Raw genomic sequence first — 21,898 nt, 5'->3', positions numbered from 1 at the left:
TTCTGTATTCATTTAGCGATTTTATTTATAGGAACCTGTCCCCTGCTCTCCCTTCTTCCTTCCTCCAGGAGCAGATAGATACTATGATGGGGGGGGGGGGGGGGGGCGGGAGAGGAAGAAATGACTGAAGGAGTGAAATCGCTACCCCCCCCCCCCCCCCCAAGTCACCCTCGGTTGGAGCAGCTTCTGTGGGCGGTTGAGATTTTGTGTGTGGTCACAGGGCGCCCGTGCCCATCTGCACGCTTCGTGCTTCTCACCGCACCGGGCTGGGCGTGATGGGTGGTGGTGGTAGTATTTCAGGTTCTAGGAGGCCTCGGGCCAATTTTGGACCCTGACAACATCCTTTCCAGTGTCCTGTGCCCACGGGGACGGTGTGGCCTCCCACTGACGACAGCTCCCCCGGAGGGGGAGAGCAGCCCGGTCAGCCAAAGCAGACACCTGGCCGGGCTCAGGTTTCCTGGACCGGATGGCGGGCCGGGGCCGGAGGCTCGCGCAGCGCCGGGGAGCGGGGCACAGGATGCGCATCCCGGCACCCGCCCGCGCTCGGCCCGCCCGGGGCGCAGCTGCCGCAGATCCGCGGGGGCCGCCACCGCCTCCTCGGGGCCCGGGAGCTGCACGAATCTCCCCGCGGGGGCCCCCGCGTCCTCCCTGCAGGGGCGGAGCCGACCACCTGACATCCGAGGCGCCGCCCCACGTGGGCTGGGGGTGGGATTGGGGGCGTGGGGTGGAGAGGAGAGAGAAAAAGCGGAGGCGGCGGGAGTGAGGGTTGGGAGAGGAGGAGAGAAGGAGAGGAGAAGAGCGGAGGAGAGAAGGGAGCTCGTGATCGCCGCGCGGAGGAGGAATACAGAGCAGCGGGAAGAACAAAGGGGACCCCGAGGCATCCGGAGGGGAGCAGGTAAGGATGACAGGTGGATAGCAGGGAAGCGCCGGGCTAGAAAGAATGGGGGGGAAAAGCGAAGAGGCGGCAGTGAGAAAAGGGATGCGGATAACGGAGGCGTTAAGGAGGAAAGAAGAGCAGAAGGGGTACGATTCCAGGGTGAGGAGGGTCGGGGATGGGGGGCGCTCCTTCCAGAAGGGGCGTAAATGGGGCGGCTCGCTGCGCCTTTAAGGTTGTCAAGGCGACGGGTCTGGCCAGAACGAGGCGCATTGACGTCAGCAGCCGAGCGGTGATTGGCTGCGGCCGGGTCGTTTCCGGTGGAGCCGCCGCGGAGCCGCTATCGCAGACTGGGTCCGGGCTGGGAGGGAAGCGCCGGGAGACAGCTCCGCCAGCCGCAGACTTGCAGCCGCAGCCCCGCGCTCGCCTCCCCGCGTCCGTCCCCAGGCAAGTGCGCTCGACGCGGGGCCCCGCTGCGGCGAGCTTCGCCGCCCCGTCGTCCGGGGGGGGGGGGGCGGTGGACCGATCCAAGATGGCGTCACGGGGAGCGACCTGCAGGGGATGGCCGCACCCCCTGCCCCTCCCCGGCGGGCGCCTCCCCGCGAGGCCGCCTCACGCCCCGGGCCGCGCCTCCGACCCCGATTCTGTACCTCCGAGGCCTCCAGCCCCGGGACGTTCGCTCGCGTGCGGGGCTCCCCGACCCCCCGTTTCTCCTGGTTCCGGCCCCCGGCCCTCCGCGGCCTTCCGGGGCCTCCGCTGCCCACGCGCCCCGCCGCCCCCGCCTCCGCCCCCGCGCGCCGCGGCCGCCCCGCTCGCCTTCCCCCGTTTCTTGAAGGACAGCAGCTCGGTTTTTACCGGCTTCGGCCGTGGTTTTCCTCGGCGTTTCTGGCGGATCTCGGAGACCCGTCCGTTCTTGTTTTCCCCTCGACTGTCCTCTCCTCTTTGGAGATCGCTGTTCCTCCTTGCCGGGGTTACCCCTCCTCCCCCCACGGTTCTAGCCTGGCTCCTAAATTCCCTTTTGTCCCCTTTCACCTCCTCCTCCCGATTTTTTTTCCCCCCTCTCCCGAGGCCCCGTCGCCACCACGGTGGCCTTCCGACTAGAGTAGGACGAAGGGCACCCTCCCGTCCTTCCCCTCAAAAATACGCGGTATCTGTTAACCCCTGCGGCCCGGGGCAGGTGCGATGCCCTGAGACTGGGCGACCCGGGAGCTTCCCGAAGGGCTGGCCTGTTGAGCCGTGTTCCCCAGGGAAGCGTTCCCGGCTGCTCCGGGAGGGTGCCGCCGCCGCAATCTGCAAGCGTTCGGCCAGGCGTTTTTAATATTTCCTCCTAGCGTGTAATCCCTTTGGACCTGCATTTTATCCCAACCGAAACCTCCACACGAGAGGATGTGAGTGCAGAGACATTACAATTGACATTGTATTCAATCATTTTTGGAGGGAGAAGCTAAATTGTGGGGCTCCTCAGACTCAGTGCAGGTAACAGAGTCAACGTATATTCAGTTAAAAATATGAAGACCGGTGAAATTTGGATATTCAGGGATTCACATGGCGACTCTATTATACGGGGGCATTTTTGTTCATGTGCTGACGTATTACCAGCTACGGTCTACTTTTTGGTCTTTTAAATACATTCCTTTGTTTCCAATAAATCAGTTTCGTCCCTTTAGACCCCAGTTCTCATTAATCTTTGAATGGTTTCTCTGGTCAGTTGAATATATGTATAGATATTCGGGGGTGGGGAGGGTGGGGGTGGTGGTGTCTGTTTTAAAGCATAAGGGATCTGATTTATTATTGTTCTTGGTGGCCTTCAGTGTTATCAGAAATGCCTAAAATTCCGGTGAAGGTTATTCCCAGTTCTTATGATTGACTTGAAAAAATGTCTGGCATAAACCCATCCTCAAGCGGATGTTTTGGGCTTTGTTTTGGTTTTTTTAGCTGTTTATTTCTGAAATGGCAGCATGATTCCTTGTCTGCATCCTTTGATGTATGTTGTCAGGAAGCTACCCACTTTTTCCTGGTCTCTTAATTAATCTGCTCTTTATTGACCCTTATAAAAGCCGCCAAAATAACATGAGAAATAGTGTAGCACTTTATTCTAGTATTTCTTTCTGCTTTTACTTGTACCGTTTCATTTCAGTAGTTTTGCATGCATTATATTTTGAAAAGTCTGGATTAGTATTAATTTTAATTGCAGAGCAGACTTGGCTTTTATTTTCTAATCAATTATTTAGTAATTAGGAGTTAGAAGGAAAACAGTTTCTGAATCTGTTGGTTAAATCAACTAAGCTTTTAGTTCCAAAGTAAGGTTAGTTACCTGTTACTATATTTCATGTCGAGATAGTTCAAAGCCTCTAAAATTCATTGAATGCAATTTATCTATTGAATCTTTATGTAAGTTTAAAACTTAGCGTATTTTAATATTTCCCTGTCCAGATGAAGAAAATGTTTTGACATTTTCCTGTCTAAATCTTTTATAGTTTATTTGGTAAGTTTTTTTTTTTTTTTTTTTTTTTTATTAAGGATTTTCCTTCTTACCAATGCGGTGAGTGTGTCATCAGTTAGGGTTGGGATCTGGTAAAAGAGTCTCATCTGGAGTTCTTTTTGTGCTTTAAAATTGTTTGGTTACACTAGTAGTTGGCACATCAGATCCTTTGCCCCAGTGGTTTGCTGGCTGACATTAGGATGGTCCCTTGAGATAGGAGTTTCATATAAGGAATGTCAGATGTTCTTCATTGTGCTTATTTGCTTTCACTTAGAGCCTACTTGTGTGCCCTTGTAATTCTCTGTCCTGTTTACCATTTACACATTTCCCACGTCATCATGATTATTTTTGCAGGGGGAGAACTGAATGAAATTCCCATAGGGCCTGACTCCTCGGCACCCCACCTCTGCAGGGGATTGTGGCTCAGACTTCCTCCCTGGAGCTGAGGTTATTGCCTCTTACGGTTGCTGCCTACAAAAATCTAGATCCTGCAGCAGAAACTGAATGAAACACTTCTTTGGAAGAATGCTATTTCTCTGCATATCCTAGCATCCCTTAGCTCTCTCCTTCCTTAAAATAAAGACCTACTTAGGGTGGGGGAGAAAACACCTTTGTGAATCAGTCCTAATGACTCTGTTAAGTCAAAAGCCAAATTGGCATTTGCTCTTTATAGTTGACGCAAGCATATGTGTGCCTCTTTCCTTGTAGAGAACGAGAACCATGGCGTCTGGCACCTCTGCCGCTGAGGAGGAGCGCAGCCTCCGGGAATGTGAGCTCTACGTGCAGAAGCACAACATTCAGGCCCTGCTGAAGGATTCCATTGTGCAGTTGTGCACTGCCCGACCCGAGAGACCCATGGCATTCCTCAGGGAATACTTCGAGAGGTTGGAGAAGGTAAAAATAAATGTGGGGTGATGAGATGACCCTGACAATTGTTAAATGTAATGCTGTGGAATGTTGCTAATTTGTATCTTTTGGAAGAAACAAAATTCTGACCAAATAGGAAGACTAAAATAGAATTTCAAAACAAGGGGGCAGTTAAGGCATTTGTAATTTTTAATTTTGCACTCAATAGGCTTTGCCAGAAAACAAATCTGTATGCTAAGTTTACATGGCAAACAAAGGGTTTCCAAACTTGTAACTTTTAATTAATACATAAAACTGGTTAAAATAATTGACTGCATACAATTGATCAGAAATAATATAGCAGTGTATGGAATGAGAAATTCTAAAGTACTTAAAAGCAGTTAATGTTTTTCTCTTCCTCAGCAAAGCTTAATAAGCCTTATCCCACCTTTTAAAACCAAGGGAATGAAGCATTTGAGTCTAGCTTGTGACCAGTATATCAGAACTTTTGAAATAGTGCAGTTCATTTTTTTATAGGCTATATCTCAGATGAATTGACTGTAGAGCAGAAATCAAGGTTGACGATTATCAAAATTGTACTTTTTTTACAGTTCTGGTCAGGACTCATTTCCTCTTTTAAAAAAAAGTTAAACCAGTTTTTCTTTGTTTAGCTTTTTTTTTATCCTCACTGTGTGTATATCAGTGTGCCCAAAGCATATGTGTATGTTTTTCTAAGCAAAATGATAATTTTTATCAAAGACCATGCTTTAATTATTCCCTCAAGAAATAATGAATGAGAAAGTTTGGATCCCTAAATGTATTGAGTACGTGTTTGAATTGCTTCTGTAAATTTGTGAGATAAATTTATAGGATTTATTATGCATATTGAAGTTTTGATATGATTCATAATGATAATGAACCAGTTAGGGATATTTTAGGTATATGACCATTGTCTGTCTAATGGAAATATGTATGATAAATCCAATTGATTTCGACAGTTAATCAGATTTACTTATTTGTAAAATACTTTGTACTAAGGTTTTAAAAATTGTTTCAGTGGCTCAATGATTGAGAATTTTCTATTTTCTTGAAAAGCTGTTAAAATTGGTGTTTAGTACCATAATTAATTAACAATAACAACATATAACCGATCCTTGTGCATGTAGCCTTGCTGTCTTGGAATTGTAGTAGAAAGTCTATGTTTTGTTTTTTGTTTTTTTTAATCCTCACCTGAGGATATGTTTATTTTATTTATATTTTATTTTTTTAGAGAGAGATTGAGCAAGAAAGAGATAAATGTGAGAGAGGAACCTCAATCAATTGCCTCTGTACTTACCCAACCAACCTTTTGGTGTATAGGATGATGCTTCAACCAAATAAGCCACCTCGCCAGGGCAGATTTCTCCCTAATCTGTGTTCAAATAGTGAGATACTCTAGATCCAGGCTGCTACGGGCATTTCTATTTTGCAATAAAGTGCGTTCCTAGAGATTTGTTTCTGAAATGGGTCACTGTAATATGATTCTTCTCTTTGTATATCACTAGAAACCATCCAAGGAGGGGATGAAGTTGGTGAGACATGATGTGTCTTTTTTCAGGGAATGTTCAATGTATGGTGCTAGTTTCAAAGCCCTGTACTTACAATAGCACTGATTAAGCACTATCAAAGGGGAAGGCAAGAAATTGTTATTAGCTTCTTTGCAGGTAGGATTTTTTTTAGATTTAATGTGTGTGGGCTTTACCTTTTAATGAAGGTCACAGCTTAACAAGCTTTTCCTATAATGCAAGGGTTTTTGTTCACTTGCAAACATTTCTTTAGCCAGGGCTTTTAAGTAAGTAGATTTCAATTTTTTAACAGGTCAGTTCTAAATATTAGGTGTTAGGTTTAGATGTCTGAAAATCAGTCACATTCTTCTCACCTCTTTTCTTGTGTTAACCAAGGGTCATGTTTCTGGTATCCTCAATTACTCAGTGCACCAAAAACTTTCACAGCGTTTTTTATTTTTTATTTTAATGTTTATGTATTTTTTAATTGATTTCAGAGAGGAAGGGAGAGAGAGAGAGATAGAAACATCTTTGATGAGAGAGATTCATTGATTGGCTGCCTCCTGCACTTGCACACTAGGCATTGAGCCCTCAGCTAAGGCACATGTGCCCTGACCAGGAATTGAACCGTGACCTCCTGGTTCATAGCTTGATGCTCAACTACTGAGCCACGCCGGCCAGGCTGTCACAGGGTTTATTGAAAGCTGCTGTGTTTTACTTCAGACTGTCATCTGGAATTCAAGTCCTCTTTTATGCATATATTAGAACTTTGCCTGTCTGATAGAAGAATTTCAATAGCTGCAACCACTGAGTATATGTGCCAAATACTCTGTGAAGCACTTTACATACATACTCATTTCAAACTTGTGAGCTAGGTGATTATCACCATTTTACAGAGGTTGAAAATGCAATTAAGAGTGATTAAGTAACTTGGTTATGATTGTACAGTGTAATAGTTATTGTTGCAGCAGCATATAACCCTCAAATTTCAGTGGTTTATACAAAAGATCTTTCTTATTTCTCAATCCTAGGCAAATCTTCTGAACTCAGCACATCTTGTCTTGTCTCCACATGTCTTAACTCTGGGGCTGAGTGGAAGGAGCAGCCACTATTAGAGCATGCCCTTCTCAAGGCAGAAAGGGGACAGAGTTCAAGGGGGCAGAGTCAGACTGCACAAGTGGGCATGGTATGGCACGTCCACTTACAGTCCAGGGTCAAAGCAAGGCATAAGGTCAAGCCCCAAGTCAGTGGGGTGGTAATTTACCTACAGGAAAGAATAGACTGGTAAGGAAAGGGAGGGAACAAATAATTGTTAAAAACACTAAGTGGTCAGGACAGTATCCTATATAGTCCTATATAATGAAAGGCTAATATGTAAATTGACCAAACTGTGGAACACTGGGCTCTATGATGCACACTGACCACTAGGGGGAAGATGCTCAACGCAGGAGCTGCCCCCTGGTGGTCCGTGCACTCAGCCAAAAGCCCTGAGCCAGGCTCACAGCTGGCCAGCGCAGTGGTGATGGCGGGGACCCTCTCCCCGCCTCTGCTGCACTCAGACACCCCCGAGGGCTCACAATCCCAGCTGCGAGGACACCGCTCCCTCCCCCAGTGCATGAATTTCATGCACTGGGCCTCTAGTCTGAACATGGAAAAGGATAGTCTGGGAGGGTTTGGGGGATAGGAGGTGGATTGTTTTAATATATGAAAGAAATGAAGTGGGAGGAGACTGGCAGAATTGATGACAGCAAGAACAAGGATAATTAGAAATCGAAATTGATAATGGCTTTGAGTCATCAAGATTAGGTTATATCTGCTGTAAAGATGAGAATCTATGCAAATTGTTAAAATCAAAATGCTGCCCTAGTTTGGCTTGGATAGAGCGTTGGCCTGTGAACTGAAGGGTCCCAGGTTCAATTCCAGTCAAGGGCATCTACCTAGGTTGCAGGCTCCTCCTTGACCTAGGCCCTGGGCACATGCAGGTAGCAGCCAATCAGTGTGTGTTTCTCTAACTTAGTATTTCTGTCTTTCCTTCTATTCACTCTCCAAATCAGTGGAAAAATTTCCTTCGGTGAGGATTTAAGAAAAAGTTACCTTCAAAAGAATCTTAAAAATACAGTTAGATAGAATACAGTTCCAAATGAGATGTCATTTGTGAAATTTTTGTGATATTCCAATGACAAATTTAGGAGTTGGAATTTGTGTTTTCACTTATACTCTTTAAACTTAGGGGAGTTGGTCCGAAGGTTGTGGGTTATTGTTAAGCTGATTAAACTTAGGGGAGACTTGAGTTTTATAGTTCTATGTTAATAAGGAATCAGAAAACCTTACTGATTATTGCAGTTACCAGAATGAAAATGGAAGTGAATTTTCTAAAAATGTTGGTTTTTTAAAAATTAGTTACATATTTATACATGGTTTCAAATTCTGCAGGTATAAAAGGGTGTAACAATAAAGACTTCTCTGTTGTCTTCCTTGAATGCAACCACTGTTTCATAGGTCTATGGGCAGTTATAGACAAATTCATATATAAAGCTTCTTATTTTCAAATGCGTATGTGGTAATTTCCTGCATAGATATAGCATAATTTATTTAAAATCATTCCATTAATGACCATGTTGGTTGTTTCCAGTGTTTTTCTACTAAAAATGATATAAGGATTAACTTTGTATATATGTCATTTCACATATATGCATATCTTAGAATAAATTTTTAGAAATAGAATGGATTAGTCAAGAAGTAAATGCATTTGTAACCAAATATACAAATGTATTAAATCTATTTTTGTGATATGTTTTTCCTATTGTGTGTTTTCTTAATTAAAAATTAGAAAATCCAAACAAATGAGAAAAATAAAGCAAGCACTGTTCCTCAACAACAACAAAAACAAAAAAAAGTAAAAGTCAGGCATGGTTCTGTTAATAGAAATTAACACTATTAATATATTGGTGCTTACTGTTCTGGATGTTTTACTGCATGTGTATTGGCTTGAGGCCAAAGTACCATGTTGGGGGTGGGGGGGAGAGGGGAGGTAGCCACTTCCTTAATTACATTTTTATCAAAAACTTTCCTGAAATCATAAGTGCTAATAACTTCATTTTGAATTTGAAAGATGGTTTAGAAAAATAATGGAGAATGAGTCAAAGGAGAAAGCAGTGGGTAACACCTTCTTGTGTTTTCATTCTTAGTTTGTATCAGGCACAATAAACTCATTTTTGCTGCAGACCTGAGGAATTTCTTTTTAGGCTCTAGATTTGATAAATAAGAATGTTAAATAGTTCATTTCAGTTTTTAATGTGAATTAATTTAGCAAGATGTTCTTAAAAGCAGGTAACGCTTTTAAAATTTAACTATAAGTATAAACACTGATAATGAAGAATGCTTGTAGCTCTGCTAGGAGAAATATTGATCTAATTTAAATTCTTGGTTTCCATCATCACATAATTTCATTATTTGTGGGGTGTTTTTGTTGTGTGTGGGTTTTTTTCTGAGACTCCAGTTAGAAATGAATTCCATGGGCTCAGGACCCTCCTTCATTGGTTTTTATATTTCCCTTGCCTTGGCATGGGATTTAGCGAATGCTTATTGAATGAATGAAGTAACACAGTAACCTAGACATTCTTGAATCACTTTGCTATGCCTGAATACATTCTATTGGGGGGAAGGAGGGGTTCATGCTGTCTTCAGCAGCATACTGAAAACCTAATTCCTCAGGATTTTGTTTTGCAGTTCATTGCTGTTGTGTATGTTACAATCCTTGTCTATATATATATATATATATATATATATATATATATATATATATATATATATATATGAGCTTAAGCCACCGGCCAGTAGCTATGACATGCACTGACCACTAGGGGGAAGATGCTGAACATTTTGGGAGCTTGAATTTTAAGGTTAATGCTTGAACTGCATTACTGCAAGGCATGAACTGCAAGTCACTTGGCAGCAGAGGTTCTCAGGTGACACACCCAGAACCAGAGAGGAAGGAGCCCGATTGCAGGGTGCGTCACCCAAGAACCGCCCTCCTGCAATCTGGGACCCCTCGGGATGTTGAAGAGCTAGTTTCAGCCGGATCCCTGTAGGTCAGGCCAAGGGACCCGTACACCTGGCCTCTAGTGTTGTTATAATGAGTATCTAATTTTTTACTTGCATGTTACGTGTTCTTATACTAGTGACTTTTGTTCATTAATAAGTATGGCATCTATTATCACCTGAGAAACAGTCCTTGTTTCAGAATATTTATTTTCAAACTCAACTCCAGTTTTCCCCATTTGGAATTGGCCTTTCCTCTTTTACATTGGTGTTGAGGAAGAGATTTGAGGTGACTTATCATTGAAATATGAAAACACCTACTTTACATTCTGAAAGATCTCCTTTATAAAATGTGTGTGTGTGTGTGTGTGTGTGTGTGTATACACACACATATATACGTATATATATGTGTATATGTTGTTGTTTTCTTTCCCAGGAGGAGGCCAAACAGATTCAGAATCTGCAGAAAGCAAGCACTCGTGGAGATTCGAGGGAGGATGAAATCTCTCCTCCTCCACCCAACCCAGTGGTTAAAGGCCGGAGGCGACGAGGTGCCATCAGCGCTGAAGTCTACACAGAGGAAGACGCTGCATCATATGTTAGAAAGGTAGCTTTGATGTCTAAACATTTGGGGCAATGTTTTCGGGAACCCAAAACATTCTAGTTGCTTTGATGAATGCAGTCATGATTTTGAATAGTAAACCACACACGGGCTAGATTATACTCCACCCTGAGTTGTTCTTGGGTACCGAGGGACAATTTCTGTGATGACAGTGCCACCAGAGAAAAGAACTGAGTGGTTATTAAACAGTGAATAATTTCGTTTTGGGGAGTTTTCTTTTTCATGATGTTTTGCACTAGAAGGAGGCAGTACTCCTTTTTCTCTTGGATCATGGTGTCGATTTTTTTGGCATCTTGTAATTCATGTTGTGGCTGTTAACCTTCTATCCTGTAAGCATCATCCTGATTGGTTCTTCCTTAGAACCCACCCGCCATTTCAGGTGACATTATTAGCTTGAAGGGGGAAGAGATCACAATTTAAAAAATAACTACCATAAAATGTTCTCTTTGCCTTAGAATAATGATCTTGGTCAAGGTGTTCTTTGGTTTGTTTCTTTAGTTGCTGAATGGGAACCAAATACCAGCTTTTAAATACAGGTCTGGCTATAAGCAAGGGGATTAATGAGTCAGTATTTGTTGAGTACTTTGTGGATCAAAGGTAGTACATGTGGGCTATGTTGAAAATACTTAGCTCAAAGCAGTCTTGTTTTAATACCATCCTGTAGCTTGTCATTTACTTGACACGCAGGTTGCAAGCATGAAATGTCTTTGGTTTACGCAGTCATCATTTGACCTTCTGTTCTAGGTTATACCGAAAGATTACAAGACAATGGCTGCACTAGCCAAGGCCATTGAAAAGAACGTGCTGTTTGCACATCTTGATGATAATGAGAGGAGGTAGGTAGAGGTTCTTTGTTATGTGCCCTTTTCCTGTAAAGCTGTAGTCCCAAACTAGTCTCATCATAGCTGCACATTTTAACGTTCATTACTCACCTGATGACAATCCTGCTGAACATTTTAGGAGCTTGAATTTTAAGGTTAATGCTTGAAATCCACAGGAGAGGCACATGAAATGTAACACGAGGCCTTCTGTCCCTTGCAGTGATATTTTTGATGCCATGTTTCCGCTTTCCTTTATTGCTGGAGAGACTGTTATTCAGCAAGGTAAGGGCTGCTGCTTTTGTGGCTTGCAATATTATTCTGGGAGAGGAGACTAGATTGTAGGATTTTTAATATTGAAGTTTGTTTTTCTCTTTCAACCTACCAGTTTCCTTTTGTTAAACTACTGAACTTCTTTTGAAAATTAAAATTGACTTAACTAAAAGGCACGCTAAACTAAAAATCCTAAGGGATTAATATTTCCCTACCATCTGATACAATTTTGTTTTTAGTAACTGTTAAAGGAAATTCCTGCATTTTTTATGTTGGATGTATAGAATTTCAGAATCATAACCTTCCTATTTTTAATCACATATAAAAAAAAGTAGGAAGTAAGCATAAATATTTTCTCCATTATGTAGTTCTCTATTTATGAGGTTTTATACCTTCTAATGATTGCTATCTTTTTCCCACATACACTAACATGGATCTATCCTTTTGGGTCCCTCCCACCTTTTGCCTTTCTTATGTACTCTTGATATCTTTTTGGGTTTTTATGATCCATATATTTTCCTATATTTGACAGCCTGATATTTTGTTACTTATTTGGGTTTTTATGTTGTTACAGATGATAGGTAAATATTTTTGCACACACATAATGGCTGTTTTTGAAGTTATTCTTCAGAGGTATTTTTCATCATGAGATGACTGAAAATTTTACCAGTTTTATGATTTTTTAAATATATTAGTGTACTTTTTCTCCTTGAAAAATTGTGTTAATTTATAACACACTCTCTTCTTTCATAGTAGAACTGGAAATAAGTTCGTTTCACATTAATTTCATAGTTTCCTTTGTGTTTCTTTAATTTGTAAAATGCTGCTAACATTTTTACTCTCCTCTCCTTTAGGTGATGAAGGGGATAACTTCTATGTAATTGATCAAGGAGAGATGGATGTAAGATTTAATCACAAAAATATGTTGATAACCTTAAAAGTCAATGTATTGATAAATATATTGGTTTTCAGAGTTTCTAAAGGGCTGTTACAGCCTTTGTATGTTAATTCCATTAATATTTTGCCAAATATTTTGATGACACAAACTTTTTCAAGATATTATTTTTTAGGTAGACATGCAGTTCAGAACTTTTGCTGGAGAATCGGTTAAGTTGTGCGTGTGTGCTGTGGAGTAAGACAGGTGTAAGGGAGACTCTAGACCCTGTCATTAATTAATGAGACTTGTTATAACTTTTTGATTCTGTTAAGTTTTGATAATAAATGAAATGAGATACTAATGGCATTTTTCTCAGGATTATTAGGAAATTCAGTGCCTTATGCAAGTGAAGTGCTTATTATTAGCACACTGCTCAGCACCGTACTCTGTAAATGTATATGGTTTTTATTAATGTTTACTTCACCTTTCTGCCCTAATCAGTTGAGTGAGTACTTTTTTCTTATCAGATAATTAAACCAGGTAAATCACAGACACTCGGAACTGAACTCATTGTCAGAAGTCAAGTATTTTTCTCTGCTATGTATTGAAAACATAGTTTATTCTGTTTAAAACAAGTTCAGGATTCTGACCCCTAAAAAAATGTTTGCCTGTTTTTAATACTTAGATATTTGTGTGTTTAGGGAAAAAAGCAATTGTCATTTGCATTTTAGGTCTACGTCAACAATGAATGGGCAACCAGTGTTGGGGAAGGAGGAAGCTTTGGAGAACTTGCTTTGATTTATGGAACACCTCGAGCAGCCACCGTCAAAGCGAAGACAAATGTGAAATTGTGGGGTATTGACCGAGACAGCTATAGAAGAATCCTTATGGTAAGACCATGGTTTTTGAAATGTGATTTAGACTACCTATCCATGTAACTAATGTTTAAATTGAATAATATCACCAAATTAAAATGAGAATGTTACTTTTAATGATTGAGTGCTTTACATTGAGCCCAGTTTAGCATTACTCATTGTACCATTTGAGACAGTGATCTTTTAGAACAAAAGTGTGACCAGTAATTACATGGGAAACAAATGTAGTGTATATGAAATGGTCAGCTTACCTTTGGAATTCTCTCTGTTTGCTCATAGGCACATCTTCACTTGCCTACTCTTTACATATCACAGATAGTCTGATAGTGCTGCTTCTGAGTGCATAAAGTTCTTTAAGGCCATTCAGAAGTAATCAGCTCCCTAAAGTGAAAGTGGGTAATCGGTAATGAAAATGTCATGTTCCCTCTCACTGAAGGAATAAACAAAATAATAAAACTTTTTGGACATTCTGATGACATAGACTTTATGAGAACTTCGTGGCAAATTAATAGAGTAGCTTTGGATGTTTGTTAAGTCCCAGATAACGGCATTAGTCACCTTGAATGGTTTTCTAAATTTGTGCAGACCCTATCTAGCTATTTGACAATATGCAGTTAGATGTACTTTGAAATTTTTCTGTATTTGGGGGATAGGTGTAGGTGTGTGTGTGTGTATGTATGTGTGTGCTACATAATAGTAATATGCAAATTAACCATCACTCCACCACTCCCATAAGCCAATCAGAGCAAGTATGCAAATAAACCCAAACAAGCCACAGAGAGCAGTAGGGAGGCTTGGGTTTTCCAGGCAACACAGGAAGCCAAGCTTTCCACCTGCCCTTGCCAGCCTAAGCCTCCACTCAAGGCTACAAAGTTTCAATTGTAGAAGGTAAATAAATTCCAGATACCAGGGCCTCTGCTTGAGTCGCCAGGGGGTGTGCCTGGCCTGAAAACCACCACAGGCACCTCACTCAAGCCCAAGGAAATCCCCACCCTGATCAGGACACCCTTCAGGGCAAACCAACTGGCCCTCACCCATGCACCAGGCCTCTATCCTATCTAATAAAAGAGTAATATGCAGGTTGACCATCACTCCAACACACAATAGAGTTTTCCAAGAACCCAAGATGGCCAGCAGGGGAGGGCAGTTGGGAGGCATCAGGCCTGCAAGGAAGGGCAGTTGGAGGCAATCAACCCTGCAGAGGAGGGCAGTTAGGGGTGACCAGGCCGGCAGAGGAGGGAAGTTAGGGGTAAACAGGCTGGCAGGGAGCAGTTAGACATCAATCAGGCTGGCATGGGAGTGGTTAGGGGATGATCAGGCTGGCAGGCAGAAATGGTTAGGGGCAATCAGGAAGGCAGGCAGGTGTGCAGTTGGGAGCAAGCAGTCCTGGATTGTGAGAGGGATGTCTGACTGCCGGTTTAAACCAGCAGTTGGACATCCCTTGAGGGGTCCTAGATTGGAGAGGGTGCAGGCTGGGCTTAGGGACACCCTCTCCTCCCCACCCCCCAACCTCCCCCCCCCCCCCCCGCCCCGTGCATCAGGCCGTGTGTGTGTGTGTGTGTGTGTGTGTGTGTGTGTGTGTGTGTAAGGAATGTTTATTATAGGGTACTGTTTGTTCCCCTTTTTCCTCCCTACATATATTTAACAAACTTTGCAAATAAGACAGTTTGGCACTTTTGGGGATGGGGGAGGGCTGTAAGTGGTAGCAGTTTTATTTTTTCCTTCCGTGGAGGATTGGAGTTATGAGGAACAACCCTGAGCTGGAACTATATTCAACTATAGTCATATGAAGAAAAATAATTATGTATCAAGAAGCAGCAGCAGCAAGCTGTGACTTCTCTCAATTTACTTGAAACTTAGTATTTATTCTTCCACAGTATTATTTGATAATTACACATTTTTTGACATGATGTTTTTTGTTTTTTTGTGTGTTTTCTTATAGGGAAGCACTCTGAGAAAGCGGAAGATGTATGAGGAGTTTCTTAGTAAAGTGTCAATTTTAGGTGAGTTTTGGAAGATGACATAGAGAATTTTCAAGTTGAAGTGTTAGCTATACTTTAGCAAAATCTATTATGTTTCATAAAAACTACTCATTAACAATTCTGTTTTTACTAAGAGTAACATACAACACATAGAATACAGAGTTAAAGTGTGACCGAGAAGTAATTTTAAAGTGTGCTTAATTTGCTAGCATAGGACAAACCTTAGGAAACATTGGAGCTGGGACCAGCTTTCTGGAGTTATGTGCTACTCACTTCTCCTGGAGAGACAGAAAGGCTGTGTCCTCTCCCTGCCTCTGCACATTGACAGTTGTTTCTCCTGTGATGTCTGTCTGCTCCATCAGTAAGTTTATTGGTTAAGGAGAGTTTTCCAAGAACCTACAATATTTCCTCTGTAGAAAGATGAGGTGGTGTTTGCTTTCTCAAAAAAGCTACAAGTTTTGTTGAAGTTTTGGAGCTAAGTCTGTGTGTTGTTACAACCATTGAAAGGTTAAATGGCAGTGTTTATAAGGTGATAGGATGCCTTCTGCCATTGTTTTGTTACAGTGAATTGACACCCTCGACCTCCTTATTTGTCCTTTCTCTGAAACTGCTCCATTTGCTTTATTCCAAAGGCCAAACTATTTTCTAGTTGTTGTTAGTTTGATAAATTAATTCAAATGAGGATTTAAATAGATAAATGACTTCTATAAACCTCTGGAATAATATAGATGGTGACACTGTTTTGGGTTCTGTAATTGCAGGTTTGATTTGCATTGATGGCACTCTTCAGGAATACATAATGATTAATTTTTAATTCCTTTACCATTGGGTGCCTTTAGTCTAAGTTAACCTGGCCACAGGAACTGCTAAGTAAGGACCTAAGGGTTATCTGTGAGTAATCGGAGGATCTTGCTGAGACTAGAGGTAATTGAGGAGAGGTACCATGTTTAATCTGAGACACTCACCAAGTATTGAATGGGCATGGCTATATGGTTGATTCTCTTTATACTTTTTGTTTTAAAGTTTTTAACAATTCTTTTCAGAATCCTTGGACAAGTGGGAACGTCTCACAGTAGCTGATGCATTGGAACCAGTCCAGTTTGAAGATGGGCAGAAGATTGTGGTGCAGGGAGAACCAGGGGATGAGTTCTTCATTATCTTAGAGGTAAAAGGATTTGCATTTGATACTTTTAGAAGTTGTAGAGAAAAAACAAAAAGGTTAATTCTTAATTACACCCTTAGTTTTAAAGAATATCTGACAGTTTAATTTAAAAATTGCCTTTCATCTTGGAATGCAGTTATTTGGTTTTCTGTCAGACCACCACATTTTAAATGTGTTTGAGTCAGAAGTCTGGGAGGGCTATCTAGGAATAGCCCGATTCTGGCCTGCTGAAGTTATTCCCCCTATGCAAGCTAAACAAACACCATCTTTGTTAAAATTATGTGTTTGGGCTATTTGGCAACCGAAGATCAAAGACAAGGGTTTAAATTCTAAAAATTACTATATTTTATATTTTATAGCTTCACAACCCATGGGAATGTACAGCAGATACTCTCAACTGAAAAAGTAGATCCAAAAAGTGTATTTTCTAGTGTGAATGTGGCTCCATAAATCCCAGTTGGTTTTATTTAACCTGGGGGTGTGGTGAGGGGGATCAAGGGATCAAGGGACTCTTTCTGTAAAGGGCCAGATGATAAGTAATTTAGGCTCTGAGCCCTAGAGTTTGTCGTCATAGTCCAGGAGCAGCTGCAGACACTGTAAATAAATTGGTGCACTGTTCCTATGAAATTTACCTATAAAACCAGGCAGCAAGCTTAGATCACCCGCTTCCCGCCTCCCCTAGTTTACTAATCTGTGTGAACCCTTCAGGTTACCCAAGCACCTTAGCTTGATGAGAAGGGCTCGCTGGGGGGCTGCTGGTTAAATAGGAATTAAGCTCATGCAGTCACTCTGTTCAGCCAGCTTTTGTCATATGAACACACAGGATTTTAAATATCCGTGAAATTCTTTTTTTCTTTTTTTCTCTTTTTTTCTTTCAGAGTAGCTAAAGTTACATAGTATATACTATACCCTAAACTTGAAAATATTTCTTTTGCTTCTTGGTGATTTTCTTATAGGGGTCAGCTGCTGTGCTACAGCGTAGATCAGAAAATGAAGAGTTCGTTGAAGTGGGAAGATTGGGGCCTTCTGATTATTTTGGTATGTAGATTTCCTCACAATGTAATACACAGGCATTGTTTCTTTAAGTCACTTTTAAGTGCAATGTCGTAGTCTCATAATTTGTCTTTTCTTCTTCTTGAATTTAATTTTTTTATACTTTGGGTGGGGGTGGAGATTTGGTGCCAATACCTGGGAACTTCATTCTTTAGCTAGAGGCTGAATTTGTGTACCGGTGGAGTCCCTTGGCCTGGCCTGCCCCCTCTCTCAATCCAGGAATGCTCAGGGGATATTGGACTGCTGCTTTTCACCCAGTCCCCACAGGCCAGGCTGAGGGACCCCACTGTACCTTTAGTATGCATAAAGATCTTTGGTTAATTTCTTCCCGCCCTCCCCCCATCCTCTTCCCTCTGAGATTCATCAATCTGGTCTATGTTTCCATGCCTGTGCATTGAGCGTCTGCCGTCTGGTAGTCAGTGCACATCATAGCTACTGGTCAAATGGTTGCTTAGGCTTTTATATATATATATATAAATATATATACAGATTGCAATCTTTTTTGCCTCTCTGAGAACCAGTGTGAGATTTTGACCTTTACTCAGTTAATAAATAAGTTATTGATTATCTCATTGATCATTTCGTTTTAAAAAAATACTTCTTAAAAATAAATATTTATTTCAAAGAGGAAGGGAGAGAAAGAAAGAAACATCAGTGATGAGAGAGAATCATTGGTTGGTTGCCTCCACAACCCATGTGCCCTGACCAGGAATTGAACCGTGACATCCTGGTTCATAGGTTGATGCTCAGCCACTGAGCCACGCCAGCTGGGCCGATCAGTTGTTTTTTAAGTACAGATTTGATGTGGCCTGTACTAAGTTATGAAGAGAAATACATATTCTCTTCTTCTGAAGTGCACATCTCAGAAAATGTTCCTCATAGAAGTTAGCCGTCTCTTATTCCTCTTTCTCCCTTCTCCAGGTGAAATAGCACTACTGATGAATCGTCCCCGAGCTGCCACGGTGGTGGCTCGTGGCCCTTTGAAGTGCGTTAAGCTGGACCGACCTAGATTTGAACGTGTTCTTGGCCCGTGCTCAGATATCCTCAAACGAAACATCCAGCAGTACAATAGTTTTGTGTCCCTGTCTGTCTGAAATCTGCCTCCTGTGCCTCCCGTTTCACCTCCCCAATCCATGCCTCACTCTTGCAAACTGCTTTATTTCCCTATTTGCAGCACCACGTGGCCACTGGCATTGCAGCTTCTTGTCTGTTTATATTAAAGTTGCTTTTATTGCACCGTTTTTAATTTGGAGCATTAACCGGATGCTCCTACACAGTTAAATAAATAGAGAGTTCTATGGAGACTTTGCTGTTACTGCTTCTCTTTGTGCAGTGTTAGTATTCCATCTGGCGATACATGCCATGCTTTTTGGTGAGGGCAGATCCCTGCATTAAATACTTACCATAGAGTAATGTAACAGTGCAAGATGTCTAAGTGATAACATTTTCTAATTATCTTAAGCATATTTAGACGGTGGCCATTTATGCTGTATTTCTTTATAGAATAAATGATTTCTCACTAAGCTCTAAGGATTAGGAAAACTGATACAGAAAAAAATCTTAGAAGGTATCTGCCTGTATTTAAACTAGATTAAGGGTAGGAAAATACCCATTTTCTTCTAGTTATCAGATGGATATGATCTGTTATGTTTTCTTCCTTTTAACCAGAATTTGTGTTTGTCAGATGAATTTGCCTGGTATTGAATATATCTTTGTGATTGTTTCCTCTCCAGTTCTGAAACACATTTAGGTATAGCTTTTCATACCTGTCTTTTGAGTTCGGAACTAAATCATAGGCTGTAAATACCAATTATGATTTAACTACATCTGCCTCAGCTCAGAAATTCTTTATTAATCCAGCTAGTGCCAAATGTTGATCATTGGGAATTAGAATTCCAGGTCTCCACTCTTGGTTGTTGACTTAGAGTTTTTGGTTAGTGGATTCCAGGGTAATCTAGTGCTCATTAGCACAGATTCCAGGAGATTTCATTTGCTGGGAATAGATAGAACATATGGAGCAAAAGTCCTAACAGAAAAACGGAGGGATGTTGCTAAAGGAAGAAATGCCAGGCGGAGAGTTCATTGTTGAGAACTTTGCCCACTAAATTCACTGGGGCAAGAGACTTTGGGGAGAAGTTTTTTACTTTGGTTTGGTGTTTTCCCCTCCTTTTTACATCAGCTAGAGTGTATGGCGGGTGGGGGTGGGGTGGGGTGTGCCTGTGTTTCAAATTGGTCTCAAAGGCCATCCTGCTGAAAGTTCTGCTTTCCTAGTTAGCATTTATTCTCCGGCAGATGTTTTGTTCTTTCAAAGTAAGCTTGTGTTTTGCGTCTTAACTGTATTTTTGTATTTTCCAGCCATATCAACCTTATGTGTTACGTACATTATTCCATGCGCACCAATGATACCCAACAGTTTATTTTTATTATGTCTTTTTTTTTTTTTTAACAAACTCTCACGGTTCTGCAATGTGGGCACTTTTATTTTCGTCCTGACTTATATGTGATGTAGGGTTATACTTGGGAGTGACTGCAAGCATTTTTCCATTTGTATGCAACTGGCTTTGATTACTAATCCTTTCTCCTACCCTTTCCCAGGCCATTTAAAAGGTAAATTGGTCATGGTAGAGTTTTTTCATAGATTTGAGCAGTTTTTAGGTTGTTACTAAGTTTGAAGAATAAATCTGGGAAAGAGGTTTTATTTACATTTCAGTGTGGGATAGAAAGCCACCTTATTACAAATTTTTTTATGTTTCAAATCTATATTAAGTAGGGTTTCTGATCTATATGTTGTGTTTAACTACCTTTTATATTTAAAAAATTTAAAGTAAAAATTGTTCTTATTAGCTTTGTAAAGCTTGATTTGATCTTTGTTTAAATGCCAAAACTGTACTTCAGTGAATTAATTAGAATGCCATAAATTGCAGTTCCATATCTGTATATAATAATCATGTTCACATATAATGCTTCCTAAATGAATTTTGCTCTTAAATAATTTGGCTTGCTGTTGACTCCCTTTTGTAATTTTTAATCTAAGAAAATTTAAGTCTAAATTTAAAAATTAACACATTTAAAGCTTTATCTTTGTGCAATCTGAGTATTTGTGAGATATCATGATGGTGTAATTTGTCTTAGTTGATAATCAGGACTTTTGAAGTCATCATTTCTGGACTTGGTAAGTGAATTTCTCAGATCTATTGCTCTAGAAAGATTAGATGGCCAAAGGAACATTTTGTATTGTTTCCTGGTTACTAGTCTGATTATACTGTGTGTGCTAATAATATACTCTATTCTTTTTGTTATAGATTGTCTTAATGGTAGATCAAGTAATAAAAAAGATTAAATAATTTAAATTCTTAAATGAATCCGTTTTTCTTCCCTTTGTCCTTCCCTCCCCCACCCCCTCCACCCCCCTTCTTCGAACTCTGGAATCTCCAAATCTGGTGGGCAAGATGAAAATCACAGGTGAATTATGGAATTCGTGTTTAGAAAGAGTCGTGTGTTTGTTTTCAGTGGTTTCCAAGTCAGCTTGTCAAAGAATGAATCTGAAAACCTTGCTTAAAGGGTAATTGAGATATAGCAGGTCTGTTCACAGGGTAGAGGAAGGAAGGGTTAAATCAGAAGCCTGACATTTCCTTTTTATTGAAGACTGGTTCTCTGGCTTTGGAACTTTCCCAGACTTAACAGGGAAATATTATTTCTGGTCAGAATACTCACCTTGGTTAAACTTAATTGCCACTTAGATATTGAGGTCTGTTTATATATTTTGCATATGTAAAGTTTTTATGAGTGACTTAATTAAGTTGTACTCATTAGTATATTGGTATTTCTTTATGTCCGGTGAGTTGGAGATGCGTTGTATTCTAGATTACCCTTTAGTTTGCACTGCTTTGTATCTCATCCAGATTCAGTAATCCTTTCCATCAGCTTACTGGAGAGGAACCTTTAGAGTTACAACCGAATACAACTAAAAATGTTCCCTAGTTGCCCTGGCCAGTGTGGCTCAGTTGAGTGTCCTCCCATATGCTAAAAGGCCTCATTTGACTCCCTATCTGGGCACATGCTGGGGTTCTACCGAGGGTGTGCAAGAGGCAGCTGATCAATATTTCTCTAAAATCAGTAAAAGCAAACATTTAAATATATTTTTATTGATTTCATACAGGAAGAGAGGGAAAGAGGGACAGAAACATCAATAATGAGAGGGAATCGTTGATCAGCTGTCTCCTGCAGACCCCACACTGTGGATTAAGCCCACATCCAGGGCATGTGCCTTGACTGGGAATTGAACCTCAACCTCCTGGTTCATAGGTCAGTGCTCAGCCACTGAACCACACCAGCTGGGCTTCACACACACACACACACACACACACACACACACACGCACACGGGGGGGGGGGGGGGGTAATAGATATATATGTATATTTTTTAATGTTTCTAGGTGGACTGTACTGG

The 21,898-nt window shown here is 41.2% G+C and overlaps 1 protein-coding gene across 2 annotated transcripts; it reads left to right on the top strand.

Moving 5' to 3' along the window:
- Window positions 1-727: 727 nt before the first annotated feature.
- PRKAR1A (protein kinase cAMP-dependent type I regulatory subunit alpha) lies at window positions 728-20,799 on the top strand. 2 transcript variants are annotated; one of them, XM_036451400.2, is made up of 11 exons: window positions 728-895; window positions 4,065-4,250; window positions 10,224-10,394; window positions 11,154-11,245; window positions 11,451-11,512; window positions 12,355-12,401; window positions 13,109-13,267; window positions 15,195-15,255; window positions 16,278-16,399; window positions 17,353-17,434; window positions 18,371-20,799. In XM_036451400.2, exons 2-11 carry the CDS (start codon window positions 4,077-4,079, stop codon window positions 18,541-18,543), a joined length of 1,143 nt encoding a protein of 380 aa, XP_036307293.1. In that variant the 5' UTR covers window positions 728-895; window positions 4,065-4,076; the 3' UTR covers window positions 18,544-20,799. The 2 variants fall into 2 exon arrangements, with proteins under 2 accessions (XP_036307293.1, XP_036307292.1); XM_036451399.2 differs by lacking the exon at window positions 728-895 and adding an exon at window positions 1,136-1,321.
- The last annotated feature ends 1,099 nt before the right edge of the window (window positions 20,800-21,898 follow it).

This window comes from Pipistrellus kuhlii, unplaced genomic scaffold, assembly GCF_014108245.1.
Source record: "Pipistrellus kuhlii isolate mPipKuh1 unplaced genomic scaffold, mPipKuh1.p scaffold_m20_p_22, whole genome shotgun sequence".
In the NCBI taxonomy this organism is placed as follows: Eukaryota; Metazoa; Chordata; class Mammalia; order Chiroptera; family Vespertilionidae; genus Pipistrellus; species Pipistrellus kuhlii.
Note: the sequence above shows the minus strand (reverse complement) of the source record. Positions and strands in the feature narration are given on the sequence as shown.

Bases quoted from the DNA above. Each gene is read 5' to 3' on its own strand.
- PRKAR1A (XM_036451400.2), top strand. From the start codon at position 4,077: ATGGCGTCTGGCACCTCTGCCGCTGAGGAGGAGCGCAGCCTCCGGGAA. The intron at 13,268-15,194 runs GTAAGACCATGG...GTTTTCTTATAG, and splicing joins GCTATAGAAGAATCCTTATG to GGAAGCACTCTGAGAAAGCG. The intron at 15,256-16,277 runs GTGAGTTTTGGA...AATTCTTTTCAG, and splicing joins TAGTAAAGTGTCAATTTTAG to AATCCTTGGACAAGTGGGAA.